General features: G+C 32.1%; 1 protein-coding gene across 2 annotated transcripts in view; it reads left to right on the top strand.

Annotated features, from left to right (window-relative positions):
* Window positions 1-313: 313 nt before the first annotated feature.
* Window positions 314-17,842, top strand: part of LOC118185828 (alkaline phosphatase-like) — a 101,573-nt gene continuing 84,044 nt past the window's right edge. Inside the window, exon 1 of one of the 2 annotated variants that reach the window (XM_085827750.1) lies at window positions 314-685. In XM_085827750.1, the coding sequence (XP_085683876.1) occupies window positions 601-685 (85 nt within the window). In that variant the 5' untranslated portion in view covers window positions 314-600. The remainder of the gene's footprint in view (window positions 686-17,842) is intronic. The other variant, XM_085827744.1, reaches the window with a different exon arrangement.

Here is a 17,842-nt window from a genome sequence, read left to right as displayed (position 1 = left end):
TACCGTTCTACGTTATGCAGTTAATTAATTTACACCCAACTGAGAAACCATACGTAATTAATTAAACTCCTATCCTTTAATTACATTTCCTGGCAGGAAGAGGTAATACATATTTCATTAAGAAACGAGAATTACACAAAAACAAGAATTATGAGCAATTACTGGCAATCGTTTCCCTGCATCCAATAACAATCCCCAATCGTTCAAAATTAACCTTACTCAAGGTCATCGACGATTTGCAGAGCGTAAAAAAAATTCTCCCTCGTTCAGCTATCGCGCCGACTGACAAGTTGTTTAGACAATGACGAAACTAGTCGATGAAAGTTGAGCTATAAAAACCTTCCTCTTGAGGAGTTATTTGAGACATTTCTAAGTCGTAAGTGGCAATAGGCGGAAATTCACGCCGCCGTTTTCATTTGTCCGGTTCTTGTTTAACGCAGAATAGTGAAAGGAAGCCGTGACTGGTGCGATCAACAACTTGTAAAACACCCGATCTTGTCATTTTATTTTTTTTAATAGCTTCTTTAGAAGAGTAGTGAAAACTACATAAACATCGCATTGTTGGAGTTTAATTTTCCTATTTTTTGACGGATCTTAAAGATGAAATATTTGTTGTTTGTTATTTTGGCAGTATTATCTGTTATGTCAGTTTTGGGATTAAGAGCACAGGTTCCGGAAGAAACAAGTAAGTTCTCATTTCCTTAAAATATCATTGTTATATATATATGTAATAATAACGATATTTTGTAAATAATATTATTGTTTAAGTCAAGCTATGGAGAACTGTTTCCTGTATGAGGATTAAAACGCATTGGACATTAATTAACCTTTAATATAAAAAATATATATAAAATGTTCTTTAAATAATTTTATTTACTTAAAGATCCTGTTGTTTTTGACGATACGCTTAATACAAAATGTTTACTCGTCGTACTCTAAATTAAAAAATGTTATTCCTATTCTAAATAAAATGTATTATAATATTATTTATAATCATCATACAGCCTGTGAATTAAATCTTAATGCTAATAAATTATGAAACTGAGTTTAGACAATAAAAATATTAGTGACTGTTTTTTAATTAAAAGCAGTTATTTTATAATCAATTGAATTTTGTTTCAAAATGCTTCATATGAATTTATTTATGCGATTAAACGTGCATTGTGCAATGCTCACATGTGTAAACTGATTTGTAAAGTACTGAAGGTTACCACGTGAAATTTATGGCGAAATTCTACGAAATTAGAACGGTAATCGATATCAGTTATCGAAAGCTTCTGAGCATTAAATTTCCTCATTTCAAATGCATTAAAAAATTAGTCATATCCTGAAAAATTAAACGGATTAATAGCCAAAAGTTATCAGAAGAAAGTATGTTTAATTCTTTGCTTGCTTGATGATTTCAGATAAGTTTTCAATGTTGCATTACAATTTTCAGATGAAGTGTATTTTTAATAGATATACGAGATATTTTTATTACATTTTTTTAATTACTGATTTTAATTAAATTACAAAATAACGGTTGTGTATAATTTTGTACTAAAAATTTGTTTTTATATATACGTAAATTACATTTGCATTAACTTTTATTTAATAGAATTAAAAACTGTTATTGTTTTATTACTTCCGCTTTTATCACATTGCTCGATTTTCGGAAATGTTAATTTTTTCCCAAAATTCTATTAAGTTTTTTACGTTTATTTGTATCAAATTTTGAAGTCAGTTTTTTTTTACCAAGACAACTGAATAGATTATCTTGAAATATAATTAACCTTGCTTAAGGATCAAACTAATTACAACAGATTTTTGTTTTTGCCTTTGTATTATCTGATAGATTAGAAAATAATATTTCAAATGAGGTTGTTCTGAATTGCTGGTATAACATCTATTCTTGGCGATTTTTATAAATCGATGGATGGACTGCTGAACGACGGATTTTATAGATAAATCATGATGACTTTTTATTTTTGATTCAATCTTAAAACATACGCTTGTGGAATTTACCCGCAGTGGAAGAAATCGCGGTAAAATTTCTGCATAGTTGTCACAAAATCGTTTAAAGGAACAAGTGGAAAAAAAAAAAAAAAAAAAAGTTTTAAGCTTGATTGATCTTTGGGATAAATACCTAATTAAAACACTTCTTTCTAATTATATGTGATCATTCATTTTCTTCTGCAAGTAATCGCGGTAATTCGTAAGTACTCATTATTGTTACAATAATTAAAGAGAATAATTTTTCTACGTTCTGAAGAGAATAATCTTAATAATTAAAGAAAATAATGTTTCTACGTTTTTTTTTGTATATTTTCAAGTGATCACCATCTGCTGAATGGTGAAATCGTTGTGCACTTGTAGTTCGACTTTAGTTCAAATAACTGTGAAGAAATTAGTAACATGGGGGTTTTGATAGTTTCCCTCATGCATAAAGTGAATACGAGCAAGTTGCCTATAGAAAGTCCTCCACGGAAGCATCTTCCTCTTCAGCAGATATTCCATGTAAACTTTACCATAATCTAAGAAATATTCTCTTCATCATTTTCCACGCTTCTGCGTAAAATAGAATATATGAAACGCTCTTTTAAGAATATTTTAAAGTTATGATTTTAATTTAGATGTACGATAAAGATAATAAAAAAATAGCTAAAAAAATCGTGATAAGTCCATAGATTGAAGATAGATATTAAAAATTTTAATGAATAGTACAAATGATGCCGCAGAAAAGATATTTATGAGAATGGTTAAACTCATTTGACTTTCTTTTTGAATCTTGATTTGAAATTCATCATTATTAGCAACCACATGGATTTATTTTTAGTCACATGTAATAAATGTTTTGATACGTAAAAATAGAATATATAAAAAAACATTTTTAATTTATATTTTTAGTTATACTAGAAAATAATAATTTTTACTTATTATAATAGTTTTGTTCATATGTGACTAAAAATTAAACCATACAGCCACTAAACTAGCGGATTTTAAATCAGAACTGCTAAGCAAAAATTTAAATGATTTTAATTACGATTTTATTTTAATTCACAGAATATTCTGTCGCTAAAAATACCACTTTTTTGCTTTTTTAGTGCATTTAATTAAAATTGTGCAACTTAAAATAAAATTTTAAAATATTTTATTTTATACTTTTTAGCTGTAGAATATGGAAAAGTAATAAAGAAAATCAACGATTTTTGAATTTACAGAAATTATTTTTTCAAACCAGCGTAATATGCTTGATGACACCATTTTCTCCAATCTGTTACCTATCTTCTGTGGGATTTAGATATACCATCTCATCATTACTTTAAAACCATAGGCCTACTAGCAATAAAGGATTAATTCTGTTGATTTGAAAATCCATCGTTCTTAGCAATCATTAGCTTTAAAGAAAATTTAATAATTTTTTGAAAACCGCCAACAGTTGGTTATTTTAGGTATTCCGAAAAATTTACATTTGGAAGATTTTTTTTTTTTTTTTTTTTTTTTTATCTGTTTAATGGCTTAACATCAGAATTCTGCGATGAGGAGTTATTTGAGCGTTAATCAGGGATATCTAATAAAAAATTCAACATTGGACTACATCGAGTTTTGAAAAACATTTTCGTGGAATGCTGAAAAATTTCAACAACAGGGGCAAAAATTAATTTCAAGATTTGACCCAAACAAGCCAATAAAAAATGAATATGCAAACTGATTTAAATAATGTTATGTAAAATTTAATATTTTGGACAATAAATGAAAAATTATTTTAATTATTTCCATATGTTATAAATCAGATTGAAATCTGTATTTTAATTATTATGGCGTATAACTTTACCAAAGAATACAATGCGACTCATGACTTCGCTTTCCTGTGAGTGTCGCAACAACCCTAATAATGGGAAAATGCATTTTTTTTTTTTTTTAAATCTTTAAAGGTATATCTCTGCATTGTATCATTTTTTGTTAGTTTTTTTTCCCTGTGAAAAATCCTCGGGACAACCTATTTTTTAGCTAAAAGGGGCAATTGGCATTTTGCGTCGTCCAGTATAAAACGGCGTTTCACTTTTCAAATTGTTGCCACCAAATATAAGAGCCCTGCATTATATTTAAAGGAATTAAATAATGAAGAATCTGCATGAATAATATATGTATATTTCTCGCAATAAGAAAAAACAGCAGTACCTAGAAACATCAAATTTTGAATAACGTCGTCCTCCGCTCGGATATGGACATCTGCAAGCCCAAATTAAACATTTAGAATTTGTTTTATTATCTGTTTCATATTTTGTAAAACTGTAATGAATTTTTGATTAACAAACTCGACGATTTCAAAGCGAGCAACGGCAACACAGTATGAAGAAAAAAAAAAAAAAAAAAAAACTCTAGCGTGCGTGACTGTGTGTCAGAAATTCTAAAGATATGCTCCTTTTAAGTATTTTGTGATATTGCTGTTGAACTGAATTTTATAGTTTAAGTGCGAAGAACATAATATTTAATAAGTAAGGTAGCGCACAAAATGTTAAAAAAAAAAAAAAAAAAAAAAAAAGCGGTTTTGGTCGTAATGCAAATCTTGAAAGCTTTCAGATTTTTTTAATTTATTTATTTTGGTGTTGTTGCTTTAACGTGTACTGCATTTTGAGTAATAGATTTGCCGAGAAATGAACAGAAGCAATCCTTCTTTTTGTAGGCAGTATCGAGTAAAAGAATCGCAGTTTTCATGCTCTTAAACTGTACATGACAGAAGACGTACGACGGAAATGTAATGTTTATAATTGCCGAGAAAACTTTTGGGAACTGGTTAGAAGGAAGTAATTTGCTGGCTGAGACATGCTGCTGAGAATAATAATTTGTTTGATGTAAATTTGAATACTCTATTCAAACAATATCCTCCGGAAATCGAAGAACCAATTTAACCGATCTGCTGACACTGGAAATATATAGTATTTTCCGAAGTTAAGTCGAGGTTTAAGAAGGGGAGCCTTTGCCTTATCTATTTAAGATATTATATGCCGGGTGTAAAATATCACAATGACGTATATTTACATTTGCTAACAAAGTTGTTAATTATATTAAATAAAAGTTATTAATGATACATTTATCATTCCAAATGAAATGTTAAGAAAAGTAAAATATTTATAAAAATTGAGAGAAAAAGTATTTTATGAAAATTTTATAAAGAGACAAATAAATAACGGCTTCTTTTTGTGTTATCGGCAAAACTTTTAATAATAAATTTGCCCATCTGGAGCGACTCCGCTGTTTTACTAATTTAGCTTTAAGATATGGATTTAAAGATCACCATCATCTGCAATTAGAATTTTCATTTATTTTTATTTTTGTTTTTTGCCGCAACTCTTACTTCATTGTATGTTCCCTTTCCATAAATCGACTACACCAACTATTAGTTACCTTAACATTTTTATCATTCGGACCGCTTTCAGTACATTTAAGGACACGCTTTGATCTATGTACCTCTTCCATTAGTTTTATTAAAAAAATCCAGTTTTCCACAACGTCTTCAGATTCTAACCACTTCTAAAACCTACCAGTTTTTAAGATACGTTTTGATTTCGCGTACTTGCTGATACATTTCTCTTTCTCACTGCAGATATCAATTTTGACAGTTCCCGAATCCATTTGGACAATTTTTCGCATGATGTCTGTATGTACGTATGTATATCTATGCATATATCTGGTGTGACTCAAAAATTAGTAGCCGTAGAGCGTCGAAATTTTGTATATGAGACTGCTGTAACATCTATTTGTGCACCTCCCTTTTTTATTGCAATCGGCAGAACTAAACTTGCATATATATATATCACACACACCTACCCAGCACCTCCTTACTTGGCTAAACCCTTACCCGGATTTTATTTTCGCAGTCCTTGGTCGTAGTCATATGCTTCCAATTACAGAAGTGTTTTAAATAATGTTTAAAATTCATGTTTTGACATTGTCAAATTTTAGAACAATTTAATTTCCGACCAATAGCAAAATCTAACTTTTAATGCGGTCTCCCAGGTCCTACATTTATATCTGGGAACGTTTCATACTCGTTATGGAAAAATACGAGTAAAAATACAAGAAATTTGACTCCCGTGCGACAAAAATTGGACGGGATATTTAATTTCAAAATTTGTGCAACTTTTGAAGTCATTTTCAACTTGCCTTGAGAGATCGGTTAATTAAGTTAGAATAATTCCAGAAAAAAAGTTTAAATGAAGTGTATCAGAAAATGTGTATAATTTAATAGACCGTGGAAGGAAGTCATATGGTGTGCCCACATGATTTTTTTTCCGCCTCGCTTTGGTTTTTTATTTTTACCAAATTTGCTAAATGCTGCTTCTGATGATTGACTGATATTTTGTGTCTGCATAAATTTGAAGATTATTTGGATAAAATCTTGGGCAAATCTTCGACTGGATTTACAAGAAACGTCACTGTCCGCTAGAAAATCGGGTATTTCATCCAGGTATGCAATCAGCAATCATCTGTTGGCGAAAAATGAGGCGCTAATAGACTGCTTGATTGCTGGCAGTGTGGGTGGCCGTCTGATACCCAAATACCAAATTTATGTAATTTAAAAATGCTTTTTATTTACTTCTTTATTAAAAGGGCCGCCGAGGATAGTCACTAAAACTGTAGGAACAACTTTTAAATATCTGAAATGTCTGCCCCCTTATTTTTCTATATATATTTCATCACTACTGCAGTTTCCTACTGATTTTTGAGTGCTATACATAGAACAAACATAAAATATACTTAATTTTGGAGAAACTGAGAGAAAAAACAGTGTTTAAATTGTTCATGGCTTCTAAGCAAAAAATTACATTGCATCGTTGAGGGTGTAATGTCTATCCAATTGACAAAAAGTAATTAAGATTTAAAAATGAGTGCTTTTATTTATATTTTACAATATAAATTTCTGTGGTAAATGATCAACGTAGGAGTTTTCTGGAAAATGGGTTTCAAGAAATATGTTACCTCTTAGTGCTTAATTCTGTTCAGAAACTCACTGGTTAATTGTCCGTCTTCCGATTGCCAAAGACATTTTTAAATCCTGCGCTGTGTGACCAACGAACGTAACGCAGCTTTACACCTTACACATGAGTAACTTTAATCGTACGGTTCAAAAATAGGTAAAATAATTGAAATAATTGTTTTATGATCAATTACCCTAACAGTAATAACTTACAAATAAAAAAAATAACGAAATCTTTTATAATTACTATATAGGTAATTATCTGGCATATAAAAATTATAAAAATTCTCTGATTGCTTATACTAAACAATCTTTGAAATGCGTTACAAATTCAATTTGCATAATAAAACAATGTTCTTAATGCACACTTTCCTCGTAAAAATTACACGTTTTGGTTAGCATTTAGTAGATCTTTTGTTCACTCGATTGGATTAAAATGTCAGAATTTATATAGTGAGAAAAAACAGGGCCCATTCACTTCACATAAAATTTTTTAACGCATTTAAGTGAACTATCTTGCGCTTGGCTTGTAATATGTGTGAACTAATACGTAATTTATTGCTTTGCAAGCAGCTTATGAATTAAGAGAACCAAAGCTAGTGAAACACCAGCTGATGTTAGAAATCTCGTTGAAAATTTGGGTACTTACGTATTATTCCGTCGACCGGCCAAGCAGCGCGATTTAGCGCCCATTATGGATGATCATGTCCTTTGGGATTCATCAGTAACGACTTGCGATCTTTGCTGAAATTTCCGCCAACTTTCAACGGGATAATACGTTAAGTGCCAAAATTAGTTCAAAAATGGAAACTTGTAGTCCACATTGGAAATACGGTAAATAAATTTATGTTAATGTGAAATATATTGCAAATAAGTTTAAAAAGACTGGAAATGTAAAAAATGAGTATCGTTCTGGGAGATCATGAAAACTAAGCGAGACAGACTAATGATTTCTAAGAAAATTAACATAAATCCTTTTATAAGCTCTCCTTCAATACCGCCAGAATTTCTAGAAGCTACCAGGTAATGGTAAAGTTGATAAAAAGTCTGGTTATCGAGCTTGAATAGCCATGCGAAATACATTCATAAATAAAGCTAATAGAGAAAAAAGATTTGGATTTGCAACATAATTCATTCGCAAGCCTCAATAGTTTTGGCATTAAGTAATTTTTTTCTTGAAAAAATTAATATTCAGCAATCAGATAATTAATTAGTCGAAATTAAAGCTAGCAAAACCACGAAGAAGGAAAATATATAACATTAAAGTCTAGTGGTGGAAATAACACTGGTGTGAGGGTATATGGCTGCAAGTGATGTTGGTGTTTTAAATAAAAATAGTTATTTGAGCATTTTTGAAACTAATTTGAAACAAACGTAAAAACTGGATCTTTCTGAAAATTTTTACTTTCAACAAGATAATTATCCCCAACACAAAACTCTAACTCTGAAGGGGCGGTTGCTGCGCGCTACACAATATTCCCACATTCACCAGACGTTAATCCAGTCGAAAATTTGAGAAGAAATGAAAAGGAAACTTCAAAAGTGCTTAATATCAAATAAATATGACGCTAAGCAACATTTAGTGTAAGAATTTGAAAAACTGACGAGGAAGTAGCCTTAAATTGATAAATTCAATGCTTAAACTCCTTCAAGCCATTACTAATGTAAAAACATATTGCACTAAATATGAAAAAGTTTTTCTTTTTTTTTAATATTAAAAAAATTTTATGCGTCTAAATGCTTTTTTTTTCATAACCTCTTTTTTTTTTTTTTTTTTTTTTCGCTACATGCAAAGACAGTTTTTAATTTTATTGAATATATATACGTCCATGTGTTAAATATACAGTGAAACATTTTTTAGTGATGACTTCATTCAGGACTTTGAAAGGCAGTAAAATTTCCAAAGATTTCACCAGCTCCTTTTGATCTAGGATTGCAAAGGGAACAATCAGACTTTTGAAACCTTTCCTATAGGGGGTTGCCTTCGTTAATTTTCAGATAAGAGACCAGGGAACACAAAGGAACTTTTTGGTTTTCTTGTTAACTGTTATTCCTAAACCAGAAAAACCCACAAAGTTGCTATTTCATAGACGAATGATGGAATACTAACTTTTGAAAACACCACTATACATTGAAAGTGGCCAACAGTTTCGGCCGTTCTCGACGAATGTTTCATTAGCAAAGCATCCGATCGTTGTGGCGGAGGGGTTAGCAATTAACTGAAAAACAGACCAGTGACGTTAAAAACTGAGCATTAAAGCTTTGTGTGCAAAGTTAACTTTGAAATCTTCACGCATACGCAAATATAGAATTCATTTTTTTTTTTTTTTTTTTTTACTATTTTAAGACTTGGGGCATTTAACACATGCGATTATGAGGTTAAAACTAACAGATGGCCTACAATCTGAGCTTCAGTAGTAGAATTTGCCAACAATTTTATTATTTTTAAAAGAGAAAACTTTGTCATATCCGAAGGAGTGGAAACCATTTCTAGTGCAACTAATTTTATGGAAAGAGAATGCCATTGGTTGGGTTTCTTCCTTTTCTCGTGCAACTAGGACAACTCGAAAGAAATACAAGTTACTAGCTATAAATATTACGACATCTGTTTCACTTGAGATATAAGAAAATTTCAATTCCTTAGAGATATTTGGTATTTCTAAAAACCGCAAGTTTCTATTAATAGTCTAGTTCGTTTGCTATCGAAAACAAATGAGGAGGAGTTTCTTCAGATCCTTTTACAGAAAATGCAGCTGTTAGTCAGTGAAAACTGGTTTAATTTTGACTGACTAACTTGCACACGGGAACATTTCTATCGCCTCGCGAACTCTAATCAACAGTAAAACAAGTGCTTATACCTCACTTTTCGAATATCTTTCTTTTTTTATTGTTTTCCATGTGAAATTTTTACATGATTTATTGATATGTGTAAGGTTTTCTTGGATGATATTCTTTTTGACAAAATGAATATCATAAAAAACAAAACGTGTCGAAAAAAGGCTATAAGAACATTTTATATGAGGACAACCTATAGGTTAATAAATGGATATCGAATCTTCTTTTAAATCTTAGAATTTTGCGCTGCAAAAGTTTAAGAAATTTCACACAAACAGAAAAAAAAAAAAAAAAAAAAAATCAGACTTACAATAAGTAGCACAATAGTATAATGAATCGAGTCATTTTTGTGACTACTTTCTTAAGATTTGCTGAAATAAAATTATCTTATCATACTCTAGGACTTTGAAATATCACATTTTGAGCTAAAAGGCGTTTTGCGAAATGTTCCTCAACAAATGCTCCACTTTCTGTCAAATTTTTTATTGCGCTACATGATAAATGTTTGAAAAACTGCTTCCGCAGATATTTTAAAATTAATATATATATCAGGCACACACACTTAGCTATTTTGCTCTTAATAAAACTCTAAAGTAATGAAAGTAAAATAAAACAAATAACACAATTAAATATTATTTTACTAAACTTAATTATCTTTTAATTCTATAGAAAGGAACCCGATATCCCATTTGAAATTATTTTTTCTTCTATTCTATCAATTGCACAGATTCTAAATAACTTAATGTTATTTTCTTATCTACTAAAACCAATTTTTTAGTTGCACCAAGATATAATATAGATTTAAATTCCTGATAAAATTATAGCAAATCTTGACAATTTTTTAAGCGAGCATTTGAGCAAGATAAAAGGAAAGTAAGTAGAAAGAAGTCATAATTTCATTATCTTTGTCTTGGTCATAAGCGTTAATTCACGTAATATCTCTGAATGCAGCAAGTATTTCTTTTTTTTTTCTAGTATACTTTGTAATCATATTTATCATTTACATGTGCTTAGTTTCGAAATGGTACTTTGCGTTGTTTCTCTATAAATGGTGTTATCACCTTTTTAAATTGCTGCCGCCAGATATTATCGCCCCGAATTATTATTAAAGAATGGAGAATCTGCATGTATATGCGCATGTTCCTCGCAGTCTGAAAAAACGACAGTACCTTGAGCCATCCAGCTTTGAATAACGGAGTCCTCCATCCGAACGCATACAATTGGAAGCCCGAAATTTTTTATTATTCATTTCATAATTTTTAAAACTATATAATGAATTTCTTATTAGCAAATTCAAAGATATGAAAGCAAGCAATGGCGACACCTTTTAATAAAGCATTTTTATCTCAAGCGCGCGAGACTGTTGCCATTCGGAAAAATATAAGATATTTATCTTTGAAATATTTGAATCTTGCAATCTATTTAACAAACTTGACTGTATGAAAGCAAAGTGTTGCCGCGGCCGGAAATAAAATACTTTAATCTTCCACGCGCCAGCGTAATTCAGTAAAGCCTAAGATTCAGTAAAGCCTAAGATAACGTCATTCAGTAAAGCCTAAGATACTTTCAAATTTAATCTAGAAAATTACCGAGTAATAAACTAAGCGATTTAAGATAACGTCATTCAGTAAAGCCTAAGATACTTTCAAATTTAATCTAGAAAATTACCGAGTAATAAACTAAGCGATTTAAAAGCAATAAACACAGTTCTTAAGAATATTTTTTCTATTTTTTAATGTGATTAATTTAAATAAACATGCATTAAAATCATGAGGTATCTAATTAGAAATACTCAATAGTTTTATGAAATTATTGTAGCTGGATTTATTAAAATCATTATATACTTTTTCTTTTTTATGATAACTATATTAAGGTGGCTGAACGAAATAATATAGTGAATATAAAAGTATGTATGGCAAGCTCTAACTCTCTATCTGGAATTCTAAAGATATAACGTTTTTAAATATTTTGCTATCCAATTGAATTTTATGTGGCGTAAGTGCAAAGGACGGCACATTTAATAAAGTTAACACATAAAACGTTAATAATACAAAGACAAAAAAATACGTTAGCATATTACTAAGAAAACTGAATACTGGTAAGATGAACTGAGAAAAGACTGAAAAAAAAAATATAAACTGTATGCTTAACAGTTTTGTTATTTGTTGCTTTAAGCTATTGAGAAAGCTATTGGCTTTCAGTCAAAAATAAGTAATTGCTCATAAAACCTGTAGCGGGTTGCTCACATTTTCAGAAGTAAAGATCAGTTAAATTTACTTGAGAGGTATAGAAATAGACTATATAGAAATGAAAAAAAGGTGCTACTGTTGCTTTAAGAATATGTTAGATTAGACGGTTTGAATACGGCCAAAGCACACGGAGGCTATATACCTAGAGGGTACACATTACACATCTACACATGGGGGAAACTAAACACAGAACAGCCCATTTACCTGGATTCGAACCTGTTTCGAACTATTAAGCGGTCATAACCACTCGGCCATTGGTGAAGTTATTAATACTCATACCGTATTATCAGTGCATTAATGAAGTGTTCGCTTGCAGTAACGAAAGGTAAGAAATTCGATTCTTAACTTAGATTACGCTTGACATTTCATAATGTTGCCACCGCTGTGTAAGCGATCAAAAAGGTTTCGTAGTACGAACATACGTACTAAGGAGGTAGAATGTTAGAGTATACATGCTATCAGCTGAAAGGATTGGTAAAATACACTGGTGTGCAAAAAATAAGGACGAGACGGTTTTTTTCAATATAACTTTGTACAAAAGCTTTCCAAATCAATACATTTAATACCGTAAGATCCCCAGCACGTAAGGACATGAGTAATGTAAGCAACACTTACTAAAAGAGAAATCAGAGGGATAAAAAGAAGCTTTATTGAAAAAGTAGCATGGAGCGCAATGCGACTGAAGGCCGAAACATTCCTGTGATGGGTGTCCAGCAAGAAACATCCGGTCTTTAATAGAGGATATGATCTCCCCTGACTGCTAGGCAGGTTTCACAGCGTCTGCCCATGCTGAGAATGAGGGTGTCAATGAGTTGTTGAGGCATTGCTGCTCATTCGTCTTGCAGCGCCAATCGAAGCTCCGGGATCGTTACTGGTGGTAAGGTACGAGCTGCCAAGCGTCTGCCTAGAAAATCCCATACATGCTTGATGGGATTGAGATCCGGAGATCGTGCCGGCCAATCCATACGTTCAATATCCTCGCTCTCTAAGAGCTGTTCGGCAGCTACTGTGCGATGACATGGTGCATTGTCGTCCATGAAAAGGAACTGCGGACCCATAGCGCCTCTAAAAAGACGCACATATGGAAGAAGAATCTCGTTACAGTAACGGGTCCCGTTGACTGAACCTGCGTCGAAGATGTGAAGGTCTGTACGACTACAAAGCATGATGTCTCCCCAAACGAGAACACCGCCACCTCCATACCTGTCCCTTTCAATGATGTTCGAAGGATGATTGCGGCTTCCCCGCTCTCTCCAGATGAGTATGCGATGAGAATCGCTACTCAGACTGAATCTGCTCTCATCTGTAAAGAGTACTCGTCCCCATTCATTGTCTCCCCAATTCCGGTGTTCCCGGCACCACAGAGAACGCCTTCTCCGATGGGCAGGCGTTAGAGGTACACACCGTACAGGGCGTCGTGCAAACAGACCACCACCGTGCAGTCTTCTGGCCACGGTAAAACGCGATATCGGTCGTCCAGTCGCCTGTGTCGTGTGTCTAGCGATTTCTCCCGCTGTCTGCCGCCTGTTTCTTCTGGCCTGTAAGGCAATATACCGGTCATCTGCGGGTGTGGTTCCTCGTGGACGACCACTTCTAAACCCCCGGATAGCTGTTCCTGTAGTTTGAAATTGTCTCCAAAGTCGTGAAACGATGCTGTGAGCAATTCCGAACTCTGCAGCCACACTTGTCACACTGCGGTCTTCCTCCAACTTCCCAATGATTCGACCTCGGGTAAAAGCATCCAGATGTCGTCTAACAGATTGATTATTCGCCATTTCTCGCTTAGGCAGCAACTCGGTGTGATTTTAACTGCTATACAGCGTGCAATCTCTTTGCCAGAAATACTGATCTTACACCGAGAACATGCTTTATACTACTCAGACACTCCCCCATTACGTATACCTGCATATCTGCGCATGTGCTACCGTACATCACCTTACTTAATCTCCTGATTGGTCTTTCTGTCCGCTCTGCCTCTTCGTTCAGCTGATATGCTAATTTTCCGACTTCGTCCTTAATTTTTGCACACCAGTGTATTTAGATGATTTATAAATTTTGATCCATAGGCATAATGAGCCATGATACATGTGTATTGATCATTGATACATACACATGTATCAATGATCTTACACATCACATACTAATATAAGGAAGATATTATGGATATTAAGCAAAAATATTCATGCATGTATTTCCGTAAAGACGAAGCAAAAATGTCTGTGCATGTATTTTCATTCATATAAGAATGATTATTATTTATTCCCGTCTGTTTCCCCCTGCGGAATATTTAATTACGAGAACTGGAGTAATAGGTCAAAGGGAACTGGTTTGAAAATTAGCTCTTAAATGTTACTTCACAACCAAGTCACCTGTCTTATTTTCCTTTTCTTTGGGAATTTCCTTCGTTGATAATCCCTTAGAGACTTTCTGAATTAAGAATTTTTTTTTTTTTTTTTTTTTTTTTTAATTTGCTCAAATTTCTTACGGGAAGAACTTATTTCATTGAACTTATCCATAAAAAATATTTAAGTAAGTTATGATAGTGACTTTGTATATGTATTAAAGCTTTCTAATAACATCATATACTAATATAAGGAAGATATTATGGATTTAATGGGCGAGAAGATCAACTCCTTGTTTATGATACTAATTTTAGAAAAGAATGCTAATTACGTAAATGTATCCAAACTGCTTAGTTTTTACATTTTGTTGTATCCTAGACACAACAAAACTCTAATTGCTTTTGGAAATAATTACTATTTTTGTTATTACTACAAACGCGTTTTATTCAATATATAATGTCCATAGTGCTATTTCTAATAGCATTTATGTTTCATAGCCAAAATTGCAGTAGTTTATTTCCAACAGTCCACATAATATCAGTTATTTACTTTGTTTTTGTGCTATTCTTAGTTCTGTTGGACTAGTGCAAGCATTCGTATTCAAATGATCATTTGCAAAACAACTTGTTAAATTTTAGAGTATATTATGGTTTCCATTAATATCTTTCATATATATATATTTTTTTCATTGTATTATTTTTATGCTGCGCTAAATATAGCATAGTAAGTATGTCTTTATTTTCCAATGAAATAATTTTACTCTTGTAGGGATAAAATTCGCTGTTGATTTCAATGTGCGGTAAATATAGCAATCTTTTATCTTGCCAGTTTTTAATAAAATGCTTTCATTACAGGATGTTTTAGACTTAACACGACCTGGAATAGGTCTTGGCCTAACGACTATATTAGGTTAGAATTGTTTCCATAAAGAAGAAATGACAGGAGTATCCATTCGCAACGTTATCAGTGACTTCCTTAATGTATTGATCTGTTAATACTCTTCATAAATTTCTTTGAGCACTGAAACTTTTAAGTGCAAAGAGTCATTTTCACTCCATGTTTTTCAAGAAGCGGATAGTTAAGCACACATATCTAATCTCTTCTAATCACACAGTGATATGATAATTTTACGTCGTCACCGACATCATTATTAAGTGTTACCTCATAAAATCTTTGGATGCATTTATTGTTTGAGAGCTTTTCTTTGGGTAACTCTGTACATTCCAATGGAGAGAAATAGTCGGCTAAAAAAAAAAAAAAAAAAAAAAAATAATGAAATAGTCGGCCGAGAGTGAGCATCTTAATTCTTCTTTTATTTAATTATATCATACGTGTTCGCGCTTTTGTCACCGTTCAGCAAGTATTCAGTTATAATTATCTTTAGAATTATAATTCAGCTTTAACAATAAGCGTTAAATTTAATAAAAATCTGTTAAAATAATTGTAAGAACAGCGAATAAAAATTGACCTGCAATAGCAGTCAATAAACACTAATTTTTGAAATGTTAGCTTATTAACGTTTGTTATTTAGTTTAATATTTATGAGCAGAACGGATAATTCAAGAATTCCGAATATTAAAACATTCAACCTTTTTTTTTTTTTTTTTTTTTTTTTTTTGTCTTCTGAAATATTTTAATTGTTAGTCATACCAAATATATTTAAATAGGCTTTTAAAACTATTCTGAACAGCTTTGAAGTTTAACTATTAAAGTTTAAAATAATAACTGCTTTAGCCCTGGGTTTACTTTTACAAATTTAATATAACACTTCTGGGTGATATGAAAGCAATCCAACCTTTGAAAATTAGTTTTGCTGTTGAGAGATGGCTAGCATATATTCTTAAAATCGTATGTCGTAAACTTTTATTAATTTTCTTACTTTCAGTCCTTATTTAGGGAATTATTTCGTTTCATACTCCATGCTTATGCAGCATGAAACCAAACTCTTAAATTCATCAAATTCAGTTTATGCTATTTATTAAAACAAATAACTGGAAATCTGCTTGACCTTGGTTAATTAATTATGGTAAAGCACCTGAGAGCTATCTGCCTAAAGGAAAACTGTTTTAAGAAAGACGCATTTTATAAAGGAATTATTTTTCATTCACGTTAGGGTACTACTATACTTGGCTAAAATCACAAAGTCAATTAACATTTTCAGTCGACCGAGACGAATTACTAGCTTTTCAGTGCTTTTGCCCATCGAGCCATTGGTAGGCAAATATAAACATACAGTCATTGCTTTTCGTGATTGCACCAGCTCTTTAAGTTTTGTCAAGACTAATCATTTACTTTTTCTGTTATTTACAACAAAAGATTTTATTTGAAACTGTTTCTAAACTCATATGCGTGCTATAATTTTTACTTTTGCATAAGTGACAGTTTGATATTTTTGTTTTATAACACTGTGCCATGTCTCGATTTAATAAATAAAAAGATTATTCCTTTGTTCCAGCGCTTAACTTTCGCACACGCAATTGTAAATTTGACAGCTAAGGAATGATTTAATTTGAGTGTATCTAGAAAATCGGTAACTCAACATGTTACTCTTTGGCCTTGATGATTCCGTTTTTCCTCATTTGTTTGGAACATTACAAGGTCAAGTATGAAGAACAATTAACATTTTTGTGAAGCGCGTCCTTATACATTTATTTACCCGCTTCAGACCGAGAAAAATAATTCACAGAGGGTTTAAGTAGACCTTCAGAAGTTAAGGTAAAGGGGGGAAAATTGGTTTTTCTGGGGGGGATTTGTTTTCTTATTAGAAGAAGCGTCTCCATACTGTTTTTCCATTTTCTACTTCACGCTATACCACTCGACTACATGAAACGAGCATCTTGCAGCATTTCGACCAGATTCTCGTAAAAAATCTATACTCATCGCGATACTAGTAACAGGAAGTGGCTGAGAAATTATTGTAATGGCCCAACACAGACTATAAATATTTTTTGCGTATTTTGTCACATTCTTTTCACTGCGAGTAGAGCCGTACGAAATCTACGAGTACTTATGTGGTATTTTGTCAAAGTTCAGTTTTATAAAAGATTTGCGTTTATTTTATGAGATTAAATAGAACAACAATCTAGAACCTATATAAAGTTTGTCATGCATGACATTTTACTAAGTTTTGTAATATTTTAGGCTGTTTGATTCGAGGCTAGTTTTGCAAGTTCCAGTAAATCTTCAAAACATTTTCCAATTTCATAATGAAAAAGGTAAGCTAAATATTGTTACAAAATATACAGACGCGGTAAGATAGCTTCCCCGCAAAGCAGGTTTAGGGTGTCATAAAATGGCAAGGGAAAGCAGGGTTGCCACATCCGGTGAGAAATCGCCCATTTGGCAACAAAATCGGCGATATACCATGGACGGATGGAGAACCTTCTGAAACGAATTCTTACCGGTTTAGCCCACAATGTTCTGGAACACAAACCGAAAACTATATAAATCCCGCT

This window comes from Stegodyphus dumicola, chromosome 1 (genome assembly GCF_044657685.1).
Source record: "Stegodyphus dumicola isolate Sdum_Otavi_A_Nest chromosome 1, ASM4465768v1".
Classification (NCBI taxonomy): Eukaryota; Metazoa; Arthropoda; class Arachnida; order Araneae; family Eresidae; genus Stegodyphus; species Stegodyphus dumicola.
The sequence above is the reverse complement of the archived record's forward strand: the minus strand, read 5'-3'. Positions and strand labels throughout refer to the sequence as shown.